This window comes from Mytilus trossulus, chromosome 1 (assembly GCF_036588685.1).
Source record: "Mytilus trossulus isolate FHL-02 chromosome 1, PNRI_Mtr1.1.1.hap1, whole genome shotgun sequence".
NCBI classification, from domain to species: domain Eukaryota; kingdom Metazoa; phylum Mollusca; class Bivalvia; order Mytilida; family Mytilidae; genus Mytilus; species Mytilus trossulus.
In genome coordinates, this window is record NC_086373.1 from 21829186 (window position 1) to 21848162 (window position 18977).

At 30.9% G+C, this 18977-nt stretch overlaps 1 protein-coding gene across 2 annotated transcripts in view; it reads right to left on the bottom strand.

The window, feature by feature from the left end:
• Nucleotides 1-18977, bottom strand: part of LOC134718848 (zinc-regulated GTPase metalloprotein activator 1B-like) — a 49591-nt gene that overhangs the window by 7499 nt on the left and 23115 nt on the right. For both annotated transcript variants that reach the window (XM_063581647.1, XM_063581658.1), the window contains exons 11-12: nucleotides 18444-18504; nucleotides 8779-8913 (exon numbers count right to left, since the gene is read on the bottom strand). In XM_063581647.1, the coding sequence (XP_063437717.1) occupies nucleotides 8779-8913; nucleotides 18444-18504 (196 nt within the window). The remainder of the gene's footprint in view (nucleotides 1-8778; nucleotides 8914-18443; nucleotides 18505-18977) is intronic.

Below are 18977 nucleotides of genomic sequence, written 5' to 3' on the forward strand. Positions count from 1 at the left end.
ACTTATTGGTTTTAAAATTATAATAGGTGAAATTACAATTAAAAGTACTTTCAAAGTTCGAATTTAAAATATGAAAGATCACAACTCCAACTTTGGATTTCAGCCGATATAATGTTCAAGATTATCAATTATTATTACGAATCAATAAAAATCTTTGTAATATTGTATAAATGCATCGTGTATAATATCATTAAATTATTTAAAATATTTGACTTTTTATGTATTATAGTTTCTATACTTTGTGAAAAAAAACTCCTGCTATCTAGTTTTAAGTATGAGGTGGTATATTAATAAACGTGATTGAAAAAAGGATTGAAAACCAAACCACACAAGAATGAATTCTTCAACAATAGGATAAATTAAATAGGCCAAACTCTGTATCTGCCTGTTTCTATAAAATGGGTAAATAAATTGGACAGAGACAGCCAGAGATCTGAAACCACCAAACTAGTCTCAGTATAGCGTAAATCAGTAAGGTATGACATAGGATAACATGTCGCGTCACTAGGTTCTGGACATTTTTGATGAGTCGCAACTTCGGAATTCAGTGAATATGTTTTTGAAATCAAATGAGTAAAACCCTTCCTTTCACAATAGTTAGCGCTTATGAATGCCTGTTTTGAAAACTTATATTTTCATGATTTCGTAGTTTATAACTTCTTTTCAATTTGTGTAAATGAATACGTTTAGCATAAAAACAACGCAGTCAAATTCATATTTTGTTTGGTGTTTGTTATTAATTTACACGATAAGGCTCCAAATTTTACACAAATGCATTGAATTGGGCTCATACAATTTTTCAGATGCAACTGCATCTATTGCTCCTTTAGACGGGTCATTTGAACCTGTTGGTGATACTGATTCATTTCTAACTTCATAAAGTTTAAATGATATATTGTCTCATTTTCCAGATAATGACATATTTAGATATCATAACATGCTCTTTTATGGTACTGACAATGATTTCTTGAGCACCATGTGCAAATCCATCATATGGGTTCACGATTGCACTTTTACGTTTAGCAGTAGATCTTCGGGGTTGGTCAAACATTGAATAGCTACTGAAATAAATAAACTTAGTATTGTTTAATAAGTTCTTTATGATTCAAGTTTATAATATGACTGCGGCAATGAAAGATTTAAAAATTAAGAAACAAATATTAAAAAAATAGGATCCTCTCAATATTGTTTCATATAATGCTATTCAATTAAACTACAGTGTTAAATATATATCGTTATGTATTGCTAGACATAATCCAAAGATGCTCACAATATTGGCAGCATAATTCCACTATGAAATTTAGAAGAAGCTATCTAAGAATCATGACTTTTTATTATTTGTTATTAGTTTGAAAGTATGTCCCACTAAATATCTGTACTTTATTTGTGTTTTTTGGTGTTTCTGTTACTTGATTTTCTGGTTTAAACCCGATCTGGTGAGTTTTACCTGTGTGGCATGGTTACGGCGAAGAAGAGGTTGGGGAGCCCGCAAACATGTTTTACTCCGCAATATTTTGTTTATACTGTCTCAAGTTAAGTGTCTGTAATGCCGTGAATATCGTTTGTAACTGTGTATCATATTTTGCTATTTATTTTGGACAGAAATTAGGCAGATGGTTTTCTAATTGGAATTCCTATACATTGAATTTTGTCGCAGCCTTTTATATCTTGCTTAGAAATATGATTTTGCTCATTGTTGAATGTTGAAGGCCCCTTGATAACAAATAGCTGCTAACATCTACGTCATTTGATTTCAGGTGGATAGTTATATCATTGGCAATCATATTGCATCTACTTATAATATATTACTACATTGTATGTGCGTTCTTATGTCCTTTTATGTTTCAATTGGAACGATTTTTGTTAATTTTGATAGTAACATCATTATACACGACAAGAATTACATAACTGAACCATGTCGAACATGAACTTAACCATGACACGAATTAACCAAACCATGACACAGATATTTCAGTAATTTTGAATTAATTGCAAAAGTAGGTATTTTTCAGAATAATTGACCGCAGTGTTATATCACGAAGATATATGTGATGTAACAAACTGTAAGAAAATAAGTTTTTTTATTCACGATAAACCAATAAGCAAGTTTTAAATTTTGACATACGCAAGCTTTGTTCTGTATTAAATCATTAACCATATGATACAACTTGTGATGTACTAACATATTAACTTTATACAAAGGTACTTACCAGCTTGAATTAATGATCAGAAGTTTCGTTTATGAAATATCCCAATGTTTACATTTTTGCATTGATTGTCATCAAAAAGACTTAACACCGTCATGTCAAACTTATCCAAACTATGACAAAATTACTGTACTAAACGCTCCTCGATATGACGACCTTACTACCCGTGAACTTAAATTAGGAATAGATATATGGCCACATACAAATTGGCATGTTTGTAGACTTTTCAAGCATTCTGTTGTTTTTTTTATATACTTTTTTAAGTTTACAGGCAAAAATTACAAAATTGCTGAAAAATTCTATAATTTCAATATCATTAGATTAATTGATTGATTGAGAAGTAAGATATTGTTTGCTCTTGTCAGATTTTCTGTTTTAAAAGTTTTCAATATATTAGACAATTAACCTCTATTTACTGGTATGTTTCATTTCTAGCCATGTTGGCCATGGCAGTTGACTTTTATTATCAAATTTTAATCAATTTATAATATTTAAAGATGTAATAAAAACTTAGTACATGTGTACTTGTGTCCTTGTAACAATCAATTTATGATAATTAATATTTAACTCATCCTATAGTACACATTATATCTTTGTTAAGATAAGTACAATAATCAAGTATATAACCTAAGAAAATATCTGTTATATTGACACAAGAAGATAGTTTGAACACCTAGTAATCAACTGAAATAGACTCTTCTGGATCCAACCAGTATCATGAGTATAGGAGTTGGATACAATAGATCTGTGAAATGGCATTATCAAATTCATTCCAAGAGGGACAGGTTCCAATAGTATGCCAAATGTGTGAAGAATCCAATGAGATCAAATGGAAGGTTTACATTGTGATTTTTTCCTGTGTATAAAATGTCAGAGACTTCATAAAAAAGTGAAATCCACAGACCAGCATACAATTATAGACATTAAAGACATTGCTTCATACCAACAACCTATTGAGGATAGTCCAGACTTTAGTAATTTACCATGTCAAGTTCATACTGGACAAAACTGTTGTTTATTCTGTCAAACATGTGAGGAGGCTATCTGCCCTTTGTGTATTCGTAAAATCCACAAAGACCACAACATAATTGAATTAAATGAAGGTTATCAGCTTACAGTGAACGCTATCAAAACTTTTCATTCTGATCTTGAGGAGAAAATGGTTCAAACTGGGAAAGAATTATCTAAATTGAATTTTATGAAATACTCAGAAGAGTTAACATTTGAATCAGAAAAGCAGAAAATTTTGAGTCATGAAAAAGTTTTGAAAAATGAAGTTGAAAAGCATACTGGGAACCTGTTGAAAGAACTTGATAAAAGAAAACAAAATCTTAGAAAATCACTGATGCAGGATGAACAAAGGTTACAAAAGATCAACAGGGATCTCGAATTTAGAAGAAATAGCCTAAATAAAACTTTAGGTTTAAACAATGCCAATGAAATTTTCAGCATATTCAAACAAGAACGAACAGACAAGACAGAAAAGTTACAAGTAAACATCAGTTTAAAAGGACTGTTGCTACTATATGTACCTGGAAAGCAGCCAATTTTACAGTCACAACATGGCGAACTGACTGAACTGGAAGATGATAATACACAGGAGAAACCGGAATTCAAAGTGGTACAAAAAAATAAAACTGAACTACCACTTGTTGAAGATTTGGTATGCTGTGATGACAGAACATTGTGGATAAACCAATGTGAACATAAAACCTTGCAGAAAATACAGCTGACCAAAGGATCAGTTCAAATATTTAAATATGTTGTAATAGATTCATCTAGCATAGCTGTATTACCAACAGGGGATTTACTTATATCTACCAAAGATCCTTTCCTCCGAATACTTTCACATACTACTAGAGAGATATACAAATCAACATACAATTTTGCTCCTCTACAAACCATTACTGTCCATGTAACAAAACGTAATTGCATCATAGTAGGGGCAAGAGAAAATGGATCACCCTTTCCTGTCAAAGGCCCAAGACAAGTGATAGTGATGAATGTCGATGGGAGAAAAGAGAAAGTGTACCATTTAGATTACAATAGTATAATAAAGCCTATCTTTACAGTTCCTAGAAGAATAACTTCTGATAATAATGACAATGTTTATGTCATAGATATTCTAGATAAAAACTGGAGTGGTAGGATAGTTGCATTAGATAAAAACAATGGAGTGAGTTGGGTGTATAGTGGCAATCTAGATAACAATAAAATCAAAAAATTTCAACCCAAAGACTTAGTGACAACAATATCTAACAATATTATAATAACAGACGATAATCAGCATATGATCTATATAGTTAGCGATACTGGACAATGTCTTCACCAGATGAATACTAAGGATCAGTTAGGTATTCATTGGCCTACCTCATTAGACATTGACAATAGAGGTATACTGTATATAGGCTGTAATACATACCAAGGTCAACTTCCAGAGGCCCTCATCTATACTGTTCATTATTCTGGATGCTGATTTGCTGTCATGTTTTGTGGTTCTAATCACTGTTTATGATTAATATATACATGTACTGTCATATTTTCTGGATACCGAATTAAAATCCATTTTTTTTTTATTATATAGTTTTAAATTATCAAAGTGGAATTTCTATATACTTTTAAGTTTTCTGACTTTTTAATTACCAATCATGATTTCAGTATACAATGAAGGAGTTATTAATCACTTTGCGACGCACATGTTTGAAGCAAACTTTTGACATCTTCTCTCCTTCTTAGAATGTCAGTCCAAAAAAGTAAACTGTTGTTATGACGAAAAATGTTTAAAAGCAAGAAAAAAAGAAAATTTCAAATGAAAAATATATTTATGTTACCACCGTGTATCATCAGTACAGCGGATATAGGTACTAACCAAGCGGGTGTGATCGATTTTGAACTCACAGTAACGAAAATCTTTGTTTTGTTCACATAATGTCAATGTGTACCTCAATCTAAACATAATTGCTGTTTTAAGAAATGATTTGGTCGTAGGTTGATGATTAAAGATGTCTCATTTTTTTCCCAAAACAAGAACAATTACCAAAAACATGTGCAAATACTTGTCAAAGAAGTTGGCACTTGTCTCATTCGATATAATTCTTTATTCATTGCAACTCTTTTTCTGATAGAAGGCCACTGTGCGTGTGTAATAAGTATAGTTGCATCAATAATTGGCATTGAAATCTTTCATGCATATGTTTTTTTCCTGATATTTTATTCCAAAAAGAAGCGTTGTGTACGTTGTTTAGCTGAACACATAAATCCTTCTGTACGGTGCATAGTTATTTTGCTGTAAACCATACACAAAAACAAAATTTTCATACTCGTTTATTACCCAAAAAGTTTCAAGGAATGAGTAATCATAGATGGGTTTATGATTGGTAACTATTACTTTTGCCCTGTATTAGTTTTCTTTCAGGTAAAACATGTAAATGTCTCGACAATTGTATTGAAATTTAAAGTTGGGATAGACATTCACAACTATTTGTGCATTTACAAGTTTTAAAATTGTGTTTATTAGAATATAAAAGTTGTCTTATAAATAGAAAAAAAAATCAATGTGAAAATTATTTTGGAGCAGGAATTTCAGAGGTTGAGAAATGTACACTGAATGTTGATAAAACAAAGCAAAGATTTTCGTTACTGTTTTAATTCAAAATCAATCATGCCCGCTTGATTGGTACCTATATCCGCTGTATGATGATACACAATGGTTACTTGGTGAAAAAATAATAAAGTGGCGAAAAATATATTGTTTTGGTGAAAGAAGTGGCTAAAAATCTTGTTTATTGATGCCTATATTCCATTTTTCTCTCAAATACTTTCATTCAGATGAACTTTTCTTTGGTCATACTTATTAATAAATGTTAAACTTGGTAATCATTACATATCACAAAATCTGGGGATTTGGTATGATTAGCAATGAGGCAACTATCCACAAGAGTTCAAAGAAGTCAATATAACCAATCATGCACTACTGAATAGCCTTCAACAAAGAGAACTAGATGTGTCAAAGCAACACAAATGGCCCCGTCCCAAAGAGTTGAAAAATCTGCAATTTCAACATAAACACATGTGGACACAAACATGATGGTAGTCTCACATATAAATTATCAGCTCAAAATCTGGAGGGGAATAGAGAAAAAATCCATATAACTGTGATTTTCAATAATTTATCAAAGTCCAAAGCCTGTAATTTCAGCGAAAATAAGCGGAGCAGAACGAAACTTAAGTTTGACCTATAACTCATTATGGTTAATTCACAACCCAAAAATCAGCCCAATATCTGAAGGCGTTTAGAAATAAAGCCTGTATAAATGTGATTTTCAACAATTTCTCAAAATCCAAAGCCCGTAATTTCGATAGTTTGGTGGAGCAGAACGAAACTTAAACTTGATCTGTAACTCATCATGGTTAACTCACATACCAAAAATCAGCCCAATATCTGAAAGCATTTAGAAAAGTCAGTATAACCGTGATTTTCAACAATTTCTCAAAGTCCAAAGCCCTTAATTTCGGCAAAAATTAGTGGAGCAGAACGAAACTTAAATATGATCTGTAACTCACCATAGTTAACTCACATACCAAAAATCAGCCCAATATCTGAAAGTGTTTAGGAAAAAACTCTGTATAAAGGTTTGTTGCAGAATGACAGAATGACGGTATTACGGAAAGACAGAATTTCAGATTTTCGGACAAGGGTAAAACTAAAATCGTAGTGGGGCCATAAAAACACATATTCTATACTATTTGGTTGTGCTTTGTTTAATTTGACTTCTTTTCTACAAATGTACACATCTAAAAGTGGGAGTTTTGATAACATCTTGTACTTTTAGCATTAACATTACCAATGCAAAAGTCTTGTCTCAAGTCAATTGCGTTACTGCATAATAAAATCAAACTTTGCTAGTAATGAATTGTTATTAACTAATAAAACATGACAGGCTTATCTTATAAGCAAACGTGCTATTTCTGGAAAATAAGAATAATAATACAAAAGAAAAATAGACATAAACAATAAACTAGTCTAGGTATCCAAACCTACACTTGATAATTAACAATGACAAGAGTGTACAGACTAAAATTCTGTAACAATGACAAGAGTGTACAGACTAAAATTCTGTAACAATGACAAGAGTGTACAGACTAAAATTCTGTAACAATGACAAGAGTGTACAGACTAAAATTCTGTAACAATGACAAGAGTGTACAGACTAAAATTCTGTAACAATGACAAGAGTGTACAGACTAAAATTCTGTAACAATGACAAGAGTGTACAGACTAAAATTCTGTAACAATGACAAGAGTGTACAGACTAAAATTCTGCTCAACTTTCATTACAGTATCAGTAGATAATGGTCTAAATGCCTGTATCAGAAAAAAATTATATAAAGAATCATTTTATTGAGGTCAAGGTCAGTAGACCCCTGTCAAAAGACATTCTCATCTTTCACATTTCTTTTCATTATATACAGTATACTTTTCATTCAAAGTAAAACAAGACACACTGATAAGTCTATACTGCTTTATTGATCTTCATTAACCCTTTCAACTCTATACAAGGCATATGCCACGATGATGTACTCTGTCCGCAACTGTTATTAACGGCATATGCCCCGATGACAATGGATTTTTCATCAGGACTCTTAAAGCATTCGGTTTCATTCGGGTCCTTTTTAATTTTTCCTCGTATGATTTGAGGATATACAAGGTCTCATTTGCGCTTGAAATCCCGGCAAATTTTTATAGAAAAATCATGCAGTAGAAAGAAAATAGAAGGAAAATAAAAACAAATATTTTGACAAATGGAAATGGTGGAATTCAGAAACACAGCTGTAAATATGTAAATATTTCAGCATTTCTATGGTGAAACTGACAAGGAGGATTAGTAAAAAGGTTTCTTCTTATCTCAATGTGTAATAACATTTTATATGTGTGGGAAATATGATTTCATCAATCATTAGGAGACATAGAAAAAGGGAGGAAAAAAGAGGTTGACTGATAATTTTGAGGACAGAGCCACTTATTTGTGCCACGATTACATAATATGTTGTGTATGGTGCAATACGCTACTGAATTAAAAGCAACTGGTGTCTTCTTTATTATATGACAAAATAAATGAAGACTAAAAGTAGTTTTTATTCAAAATTCAACACAAATGTAATAAATTACACCTTTTACCTGTTAATTACCTTAAAATGCAGGTAACCTGATAAAAATTTCACTAAAATAATTGCCTAACATTACAGATCATACTCTCCTGAGTATTTTCCATGCAATAGCTTTCTCTGTATCTCATATAATAAAAAAGATACAGCAGTCTGAAAAGTAACATGCTGTTCTAATTAATGAACACAAAAAATGCAGCAGCAGCAGCCATTTTTCTATTTCTTTTGTGTAGCGTTGAAAGTATGTCTTGAATGTTATAAAACTCTCACAAGAATTGCACATGTTACAGGGCTTCCAAGACAGGATGACAGAATAAATAAAGTCTGCTTTTTCTATGTTCCCTACACTGTACTGTAGAGGGGGATTATAGGATAAGTAAAAATTCTAAATATAAATCATACATACTTTCAACCTAAGAATTTCCATCACATGTCCATTTGAGTTTTTAGTATTTTTGTCCCACAATATATTCTGTATAGCTTTGTCAAACAACTGTTTATTCATACAACCTTTACATTCTATAGTTAGTGTACCAACATCCTGAAAAAGAATTAAGAATTGTATTTTGCTTTTAAATGGACTTTGCTAACTGTTGACTTTGGCTGTATGTTGACCTATAGTTGTTAATTTCAGTGTCATTTGGTCTTTTGTGAAGAGTTGTCTCATTAACAATCGTATCACATCTTATTTTTCAATGAAAAAAATTACCCTTAAGTAATACTCATGTTTTGGTTTTTCAACTTAACATTTATTAATAAGTATGACCAAAGAAAAATTCATTTGAATGAAAGTATTTGAAAAAAATGGAATATAGGCATTAATAAACAAGATTGTCAAGTCATATGCAGGGTTTCCCCTGGGTCAATTTTTTCCCCTCCACCACCTCTTTTGCCTTAACAATATATTTTTTGCCACTTTATTATTTTTTTCGCCATGTAACATAAATATATTTTTTGTTTGAAATTTTCCTTTTTTCTACCCCTCCCTCTCAAATAATATGAGTTTGCCCTATTGTTTTTTTTTAATTTTTTTAAGACATATAAACGTTTTATTCCTAAATATTTCCTGTGAACAATTACCTTAGTCGTCCAGGATCAGACTAAGGGTCCCTGTTTACAAAGTGAAACCATCTATCCAGGGGAAATAGAAGGCAATAAAAAAGTAGTCCACTTTTAACCTTGGATTTACATTTGGTGTAAAAAAAATTATATCCATATAATGTTAGAAGCATCTAACAGATCTATACTTTAATTTCAAAATAGTAAGTAATAACCCACATAGAATATGTGCATTTACTAAAATAACCATGATAGGCTATTACTTTTTTGTCATATTTTCTTATAAACAATCACTATTCTAATGCTATAAACCATAAAAAATGTACTTTGACTCAAGCTATATTTTACTATATAAAATGTCTAAATTTTCATTATGACAGCCTCCAATTTTGTCTTATCAATGGTATCAACGCCTTTCAAAAGAAGAACAAATTTTAGATTATATTTCAAGTTGTGTTTCCAAATTTTATAAATATCTTGTGGTGTTTTAGGCGTTATGTTAAATTTTATTGAATTCCTAATTTTCCATAGTGTCCATTTAAAATATATGATAATTATGTTTAAAAAATTATCATCTTTTGGTTCTCCCGTATTTTTGCCCAATAGAACCTCCTTTTCACCAAAAGGATTATTTATTCCTATTTTTGATTTGATAAGTATTTCTTGGAGGTTTTTTAAAATTAACTGTGATGTACTACAACTGAAAAATAAATGTTGCAGGGTTTCTATATTATTGTCATTTTGACAAATGTGGCATTTTCCATTTGATATCTTCATTTTTTTTAATCTTTCTTCAGTATATAAAATATTGTGCATGGATTTCCATTGGAATTCTTTAACTTTATTTTCAATTTTCAAATATTTTAATTCCGACCACATATTTTCCCAAGGTATATTTGTTCCAAATATTTCCTCCCACTTAATTTGACATTTTGGAGATACATCTTTATTTAAAACCATACGAATATAATTGAGTTTTAACTTCGCTGGTTTCATTTTTTGGTTGTTTAAGTTAATGATCTCAAGGTCATTTGATATGTTTAATCTACTTTCATAATGCAAATTCTGGTTTCCGCAAGATTTCAAAATTTGCACGAAATCTTTTGGAATTGCCTGTTTAATTTTTGAAAATTCGGAAATACAATTTCTCCAATCAATCAGCTTCCAATAAATTTCATTACAGCTAATGAAATCCGTAGTTTCTAAATTCCAAATGTCCTGGATAGTTGTGATACCGCTTTTTAAAAAAGAAGAGTAGAACAATGGCTTATTTTTGAAACGAATAGAAGAGTTTCCAAATATCCTCATATTTAAAATAGCACTTTTATATGGAGGTATTTCGACATTTTGAATAAATCCTGACCACGTGTTTATAATTTTCTGATAAATTTGTGGTAGTTGGTTCATATCTAAACAATTTAAACTTGAACATTTACATACAAAAAAAGCATCATTATATTTTTCGTCAAATGTCCGAAGCCAATACTTACCGATCGCATTCCAGCTTTCCAATGGCTCATGAATTAAACGATATACAAGTTTTGTTTGTTTACTTTTTATAAACGTATCTATACTTACCATTCCCATCCCCCCTTTTATTTCGTCCAAACAACAGACATTTCTATTACCTGGTTCACTTTTCCGTCCCATATAAAGTTCCAAATTATATTATTTAGCTCTTTAGTGTATTTATCCGGAATTCCTTGTATTTCGATCTCGTAAGAACAAAGAGAAAGTATCATATTTTTTACTATAAGTGTTTTACCTTTAAATGTAAGCTTCCTACTTTTCCATACATGCGTACAATTTTTAACTTTTTCTATTATTTTTCTCCAAATATCATCGTCATCTATTTCATAACCATGGCAAACCCCTAATGTTTTAACATTGCCTGTGATCCATTTGATTTTATCAAATTTAAATCGTTTTCTTTTAGAAGCCCCTAATAGTAAGCCTTTTGTTTTGTCAAAGTTTATTTTAGAACCCGAAGCTTTTTCGTATAAGGACAATATTTTAAAAGTATTTTCTACAGATTTTTCATTTTTATTAAATACCTGGGTGTCGTCTGCAAACATGCATAATTTAGTTTCTATAAAGTTCCCTCCCCCTCCTGGTAATTTTAATCCTTCGATTTTAATGTCACCCCTTATCGCACATGCCATGGGTTCAGCTTGTATGATATACAAGAGAGGCGCTATTGGACACCCTTGCCTAGCGGAGCGAGTAATAGAAAAGTATCTGGATTCAAACCCATTAGTTTTGATACACGTTGTAGCATTGTATAATAGCATTTTTATCCATGCTCTAAATTTCCCGCCAAATTCAAATTTCTCCAACACAAAATCTATCCATTCCCATTCAACCGTATCAAACGCTTTTTGTTGATCCAAAAATAATATAATTCCTTCTTCATCTTCGTTGTCAATATATTCTATAATGTCCTGAATCATTCGGTTAGCCTCGCTTATATTTCTACCTTTAACAAACCCCTTCTGATCGGTATGAATAATTTTAGGCAATACTATTTTAAGTCTTTCAGATAGAATCTTTGCAATAATTTTATAATCACAATTTAGTAACGTTAGTGGTCTCCAATTTTTGATATTTTCCCTTTCCCCTCCTTTATGTAATAAGGTTAAGACCCCCTTATGTTGAGAGTTACTCAATATAGTATCATTAAAAATTTCTTGTAGTAAACTAAAGAAATCGTCTTTTATTATATCCCAGTATAAAACATAAAATTCTGATATTATACCATCTTCGCCAGGTGATTTGTTTTGTTTAAGTAATTTCAGTACCTTTTCTACTTCAGATATATTTATATCTCTATCTAACATCTCTTGATCTTCCTTACTTACCTTGTCTACAATAAATTGACAAAGTTGTTCGCCCGCTGTTTTGTCCCATCCTTCCGTAGCAAAAAGTTTAGTATAAAATTTTACTTGTTCATTTAAGATTGAATCAATGTCACATTTATACTCACCGTTTTCTGTTTTTACACGTTGCCATAGTTTATTCTGCCCATTTTTCTTTTCTAAATTAAAAAAGTATTTTGTCGACTTCTCCCCCTCTTCTGCCCATTTAGTTCTTGATCTAATTTTTGCGGAGATTTTTTTTAGTATAATATTCCTTAATTTTATTTTCTAATTCTAAAATTTTGTCACATGATTTATTTGATTCGTTTAATTGAAGTTTCAATTTTTCAAGCTGTTTTTCTAAAGCAATGACATTATTTTGTTTTGATAAACGGTTTAGTTTTTGACTAATTTCCATGGTCAAAAATTTAATTTTTGATTTTGTAACATCCCACCAGTCTTGAATGCTATTGAATCGGTTCTTGCTTTTAACCCAATTTTCCCAAAACGTTTTAAATGCATTTGAAAATTCATCAGTCTTAATTGTATTTAGATTCATGATCCACATTCCCGGTCCTCTTTCAATGTCATCTAATTTTATTTTTGAAGTGACTATGTCATGATCACTAAATGGAAATGTGATTATACGTGTGTTTAAAATTTTGCAGCTAAGGGATTTCGTACAAAAAATATAATCTATTCGTGATTTTGAATTGCCTCTTTGAAAACTATACCGTCTATTTGTTGGAAATTTAGATCGCCATATATCATATAAATCAAAATTCAATAGAAGATTTTTCAACTCGTTTAAGCCTGTATCATCATTTTGGTGTGAAGGGGACCTATCTAACTTTCTATCTAACGCACAATTAAAATCTCCTAAAAAAATATTATAATGATCCGTTCCATCATCTGAATACAAGTCATTTTTAAAGTTTTTCAGGTTTTCAAAAAAATGTTTCCTTTCAGAACCCTTATTTGGGGTGTACAAATTAAAAATATGGTAAACCGCACTGTTAGTTTTAAATTCACCAATTTGCATTCTACCTTTATCATCTATCCTTGAGATATCAAAGCTAAGCGTGAAATCTTTTTTTAATAAAATTCCCACACCTCTCGATTCGTTTGTACCACAATTCCAAAAACTTTCACCACCCCCATATTCTTTCCATTCTTTGCTCCAAAGCCAAGTTTGGTCCTGTGTACAATGCGTTTCTTGTAAACAGACAAGATCTATGTTTTGTGAAACAATCCAATTAAAAACTAATGTACGTTTTTTAACATTTCTTAATCCATTTAGGTTTATTGATGCTATTTTTATACTCATTGTAGAAGTTTTTTTGTTTACTTCTAATGTAACGTTTAACGACACGTGATTATCTTTAATTTTGTTTCCAAACAATAGATTTTTGACTTCATGAATAGTAATTACCTTTACGAAATCTTTAACACATACATGTACACTATATACACTACATATCACATATAATTTGTTTGCATTACCGTATTTGGTTAAACATAACAACCTATCATAAATATTCAATAATTTGACTTTATACTGCTCACCTTTCCTGAAACAGTTATTTTTATACATATGGTATATGAAATGAAAACTACAGTCTACAATCAATAGAAACAATATACAAATATGATGTTTAAAAGTAGTGGACATATTTACAAATTTTAAAAACTCATACATGCATTTTTTTTTTTATTTTAGGTTTTTGTTTTCTTATGAACATAATACAGTTTGATTTGACATATTTTGAGTTAAGCTTTTTTCGGTTCAGTATTGGAACGTTTGCTCATTCTATCCGCGGAGGAAGGTGTTGTTGTTCCGTCACTTCTCTTTCGTTTTGGGTCCATTGGTGTGTGTTGTTCTTGTACGCACGGTTTCGGAGAATGAAAGAAATCGTCAAGTTTCCTGTTAATACTTAGTGCACCTTCGGTGCTTATATGTACACCGCTGTTGTCGGCTTTGTCAAACAAAGATCTGATGATGGTTCCATTTTTATAGAACAGTTTCTCTAAATCAACATAATCTATATTGTCCTCGCGAGCGCACAATTTTCTAATAAACTTGTTTACGCTTGTTGCCGATTGGTTTAATCTGTTTATTTGCGCACTGTTACCTTTACGTGGTATGATGCTACAAAGACCAACATGCGACTCTGGATAGGCGGATTTCACTTGAGCCACTGCTTTTGTCACAAGTAAATTTATTTGGTCACTGTCATCCTTATGTTTACTTATATCATTTGTACCAAGACAAATAGCAACCTTATCAACTTTGAAACTATCAGTTTTCTGAACAGCAATATCTAAAATTTGTGTGAAATTTTCAAAATTTGCACCTGATTTTGAAGCATTCAATAAGTTTTCATCAGTTTCGCCGAGTCTTGTACAATTGGACGTGCCAATAAGGACATTTAGTGTATCGGTAGTGTCATTTTTCCCACTTTCGGAAAAGGTGTCGTTATCACAAACTGAGTGTGTATCTGAATGTGCATCTAACTTAGTTTCTTGTCTACCCTCAATTATTTCAGGACCTTGCTTACTGTAACCTTGGTTTTCTTGGTCTTGCTTAAAACTTTCGCAGTCTCGTCTAGGATGCCCATCTATGTTGCAGTAAGAGCAATACGGTTCATTTGGACAAACATTAGCTAAATGACCAATAGCAGCACAGTTATAGCACCTTCGCTCATTCATAATTTTTGGACGATCTTTACATTGATATGAGGAATGACCGATCAACTTACAATGAAAGCATGGTGTACGGTTATTGTCAGCAAATAAGCGAACTTCAAAGCGGCCTAGGCTAGTTCTGAGAGGAAGAACAGGCTCACAGTTCAATATATCGATATACCGTGCCCCATTTTCTATTTCGGTCCCTTTAATATAACCTCTTTTAACAGAGCCGGGAACAATTTGACCAAATCGAATCATTTGTGCAACAATATAACGATCGTCAAGCTCGTACGGAGCATCTTTTATGGTAACATGTGTTATTGACTTTTCTACATCAAAAAAGTTAATTGACCTGTTCCTTAATGTTATACCATTTACTACCAACGTATCTTTTGACTCTACGTCTTTAAGAGACACAATACATTCTTTTTCTGTAATTTGTTTAGATCCAACATTGTTTATATGGATTTGTTTACTTATTTCTGTTAGAATTTCATCGTGTTTTATCCCTTTGAAACCTTTGGTGTAAAAATGTATGGATATTTGTCTGCTTACCCTCGACATTTTTCAGTGAGTTGAAATCAGGATGTCACAACAGGACACATAAACAAAGTCAAATTATGCATATACTGTGCAAAATGTCATTTTCTTTGTTTTCTAAATCCTTTTGAAGAACAAATATATGAAAATCTTGAAAAAATTGGCACCAGAAATATCCAATATAAGGAGTTTAAATTAATTTTCCGCTGCACAAAAACTCACACGTCCATTTACAAAGGGACATCACTTTCCCCTATAGTTTGCCCTACTGTTGTCTATGATTATTCTCTCAAACTTATCTTAGAGTATACATTACAATGAATAAACACTAAACATTTACTTTAAAAAAGAAGAATTTTTGTTTTAACTTAAAAGGGGGATAATTATTACATTTTGAACAACTTTTCTAAATCAAAGTGATGGAAATCACTCATGGAAAGATTAGAAGTGTAGTTTGAATTATTTCATATTAAGGTATGGTTGGGAAAATGGACATTTATAAAGCACTATTGCTGAAATTTGCATTTACAGCAGGGTTTAAAAAGGAAACTTGTTTTTCCAGTGTGAGGATAAATGAGCTCAAATCAAATAATATGGGTCTCTTAATTCGCACAATTTTATTTAAACTGCAGTTTATATCTTATCAAAATCATGTTGCCTGTTCTGAACATGTTTAAAAAAAACCAATAAAATGCAAAAATTCTTCATAAAAAGAAGGCTAAACACTTTAAAGTGTCATCAAACAAAATTGAAAAATGTTGTTTTGGGGCATTTTTAAAAGTTGAAACAGAGGTGATATGGCATTAAAGATTAACAGTTTTAGAGTCTATTTTGATCAATTTTAAAGTAGTTTTCAACACAAAACATTGAAAATGAACTTTTTTTTTTTACGTAAACCAATTAAAAAACTTAATTTATTGAAATGTGGATTCTTTCTTGATTGCAAAAATATATATTCACTTCTAATAAAATATCAAATGACTAAAATAGACATAATGATTGATGGGAAATAAACTGATAAACAATGGTTTGTTATAATTAAAAGTTTTGAAAGTTTTAAAATTTTAAAACTGTTTTAAGCCAATTCCTGATAAAAAAAAAAAAAGTGTACTAATTTAATTGTTGATTTAAAATTACAGATGATTTTTGGAAATTTATCAAGTAAATTATAGGACTTACTTGAAAGCCTTTTATATATTCATATTTATATTCATATTTCCTTTTTTTAAGATCTTGTTTATCCATTCATCATTTATCTTTCAGATATAATTTACAGAATCACTTTATGTAACCTAGATCAAAAGTAATTGGCAATAAATAAATCTATCATCCTTTTAAATATCAAACACATGTGTATTCAATTATGAGGTCAAATACTTGTGTATTAAGAATTAGATGTATATTAGGTGGTCTGTATAATTATGTTAGACTGAGGTTGATAGGTAATGTGGTCAATTTGATTGGCAGTTTAGGAGGTGGGGCATTGTAATTAAAGGTCCACCTTGTCTTTGATTGTTTATTGATAATGACAGTTGTCAATCATACTAGTCATGCTAGTTGAATCAATACCCACTTACCTAATCAAAATGTTTTAAAAAAAGCCTGCACATCAACACACCTTAAGGACATACATTCTTAAATGAACTGCTCAAACAATATACCCAGTTTTTTTCAGTTTATATGTGTATTATGTGCACATACATGAGAACCATTGGGAACTTTATTTTAGTGTGAATACATTTAGTAACAGTGGCTAACCTGTCCTGTTGTTAGGGAGGCTGATGCCTAAGTAATGATTTAGAACAAGTTCTAATCTTTCCAAAAAGGGGTCGGGTCTACTAATTACTTTTAATAATAGAGAAGGTATAAGTAGAAAAATATAACAAAATTCTTGGACATGTTTTGACCATATAATATCAGTTCTTTGGGAAAACTTTCTTCAAAAATAAAAATATGTGCCCTTTTGTACTAAATAAGAAGTGGTTTTTACAGCAAAACAATTTTTTTTCATTACTTGAAATTGATCCCTCATTTAAGGTGTAGTCATTACATTAAAGGGTTACTCTCATTCGTAGGGTTGTTCCAAACCTTTTAAATAGATTTCTTCATAACGACATTGTTCTTTTCTGGACCGTTGTAAATGAAAAAGTTGAGACGTAAAACTATGCTTGATACACGTGTATCACTCAAATGACTTTAAAGTACCTTCTCAAATCAACTATCTATATCAAACTCAAAGGATAAAGTTTTAAATCAGAGAATTTTCTTGCTTTAAACATTCTTCTTCATAACAACAGTTTATTTTCTGGACTATCATTAAACGAAGGAGAGGAGACGTCGCAAAGTGGTTAACAAATCCTTTACCGGTATGTGACATGTGATGGACGCCAATTACCTATATCATTTTGTCAGACAATACACTCAACACCTTTATTGTCCTTTGTTGTCGATAGCTATAGAATGCAATCAGCTGATTATTGATTTTCAGTCAAAATCTTAACGAGTTCAAGGTGAATTCTGATTATTGTCTGATCATGTAAAGTCCAAGAAACATGAAAAAAAAGTAAATAAACAAGATGGAATAAAATAAATCGTTATATCTATTTCTTTTGCCAAATTCCTTCGCAAAATGACGAATTTTAATAGCCACAATTATTATTTTTTCGCAAATTGCAAAAAAAATGGCAACCCCAAACGGAAAACCTATATGGAAATGTCCTTTGCCCTGTATAAATGAAGAATTACTTGAGGATATGCATATCATATTGCCAGTACTTATATTTACTTCATGCAGTTAAAGATGAAAAATTCTTTTTTACATAATCACGATCAATACATTTTCTTTTTCAACTCGTGAAAGATGAGAAAATAACTTGCTTACAAATTAAGTTGGTTTACAGTAACTTCCGAAAACAAATATTCTAACTACCTCATCAATTTTATGTAAATTGTCTGTTGAATATCCTCTTGTTTTAAACAAATCTTCTAAACTGAAAAGAACAACATATGATGATTGTATATCAAAAAGCGTTATCAATAATAGTTTATTAGTTGTCATTTAGTTGAGGGTATCTTCTATGCAAAGGAGTGGCTAAAGATACCAAGGGTACATTCAAACTCATAATAATACAATGGTTTTTAAAGATGGTATTCATTATTTTGCAAGTACAATAAAATCATTTTGATAACTTATTTTCTAATTCATTTTTCATTGCAAATTGCTGGAAATTCACATTTTTGATATGCCTCATTTCAAATCAAGTAAATTAACTGCAAATTCTTGGGTTTTACACCAATCTTTGATAACCATTGAGCAGCACATACAACCTGAATTTTTATGAATTAAAACATCATGAATATTACAGAAAGATCTAAATTAAATACACAATATTTAAGATATAACAAGATATGTTCCAAACATTAAACTTAGGTTCCATTACTCTGGAAAGACACCCAAAATAGC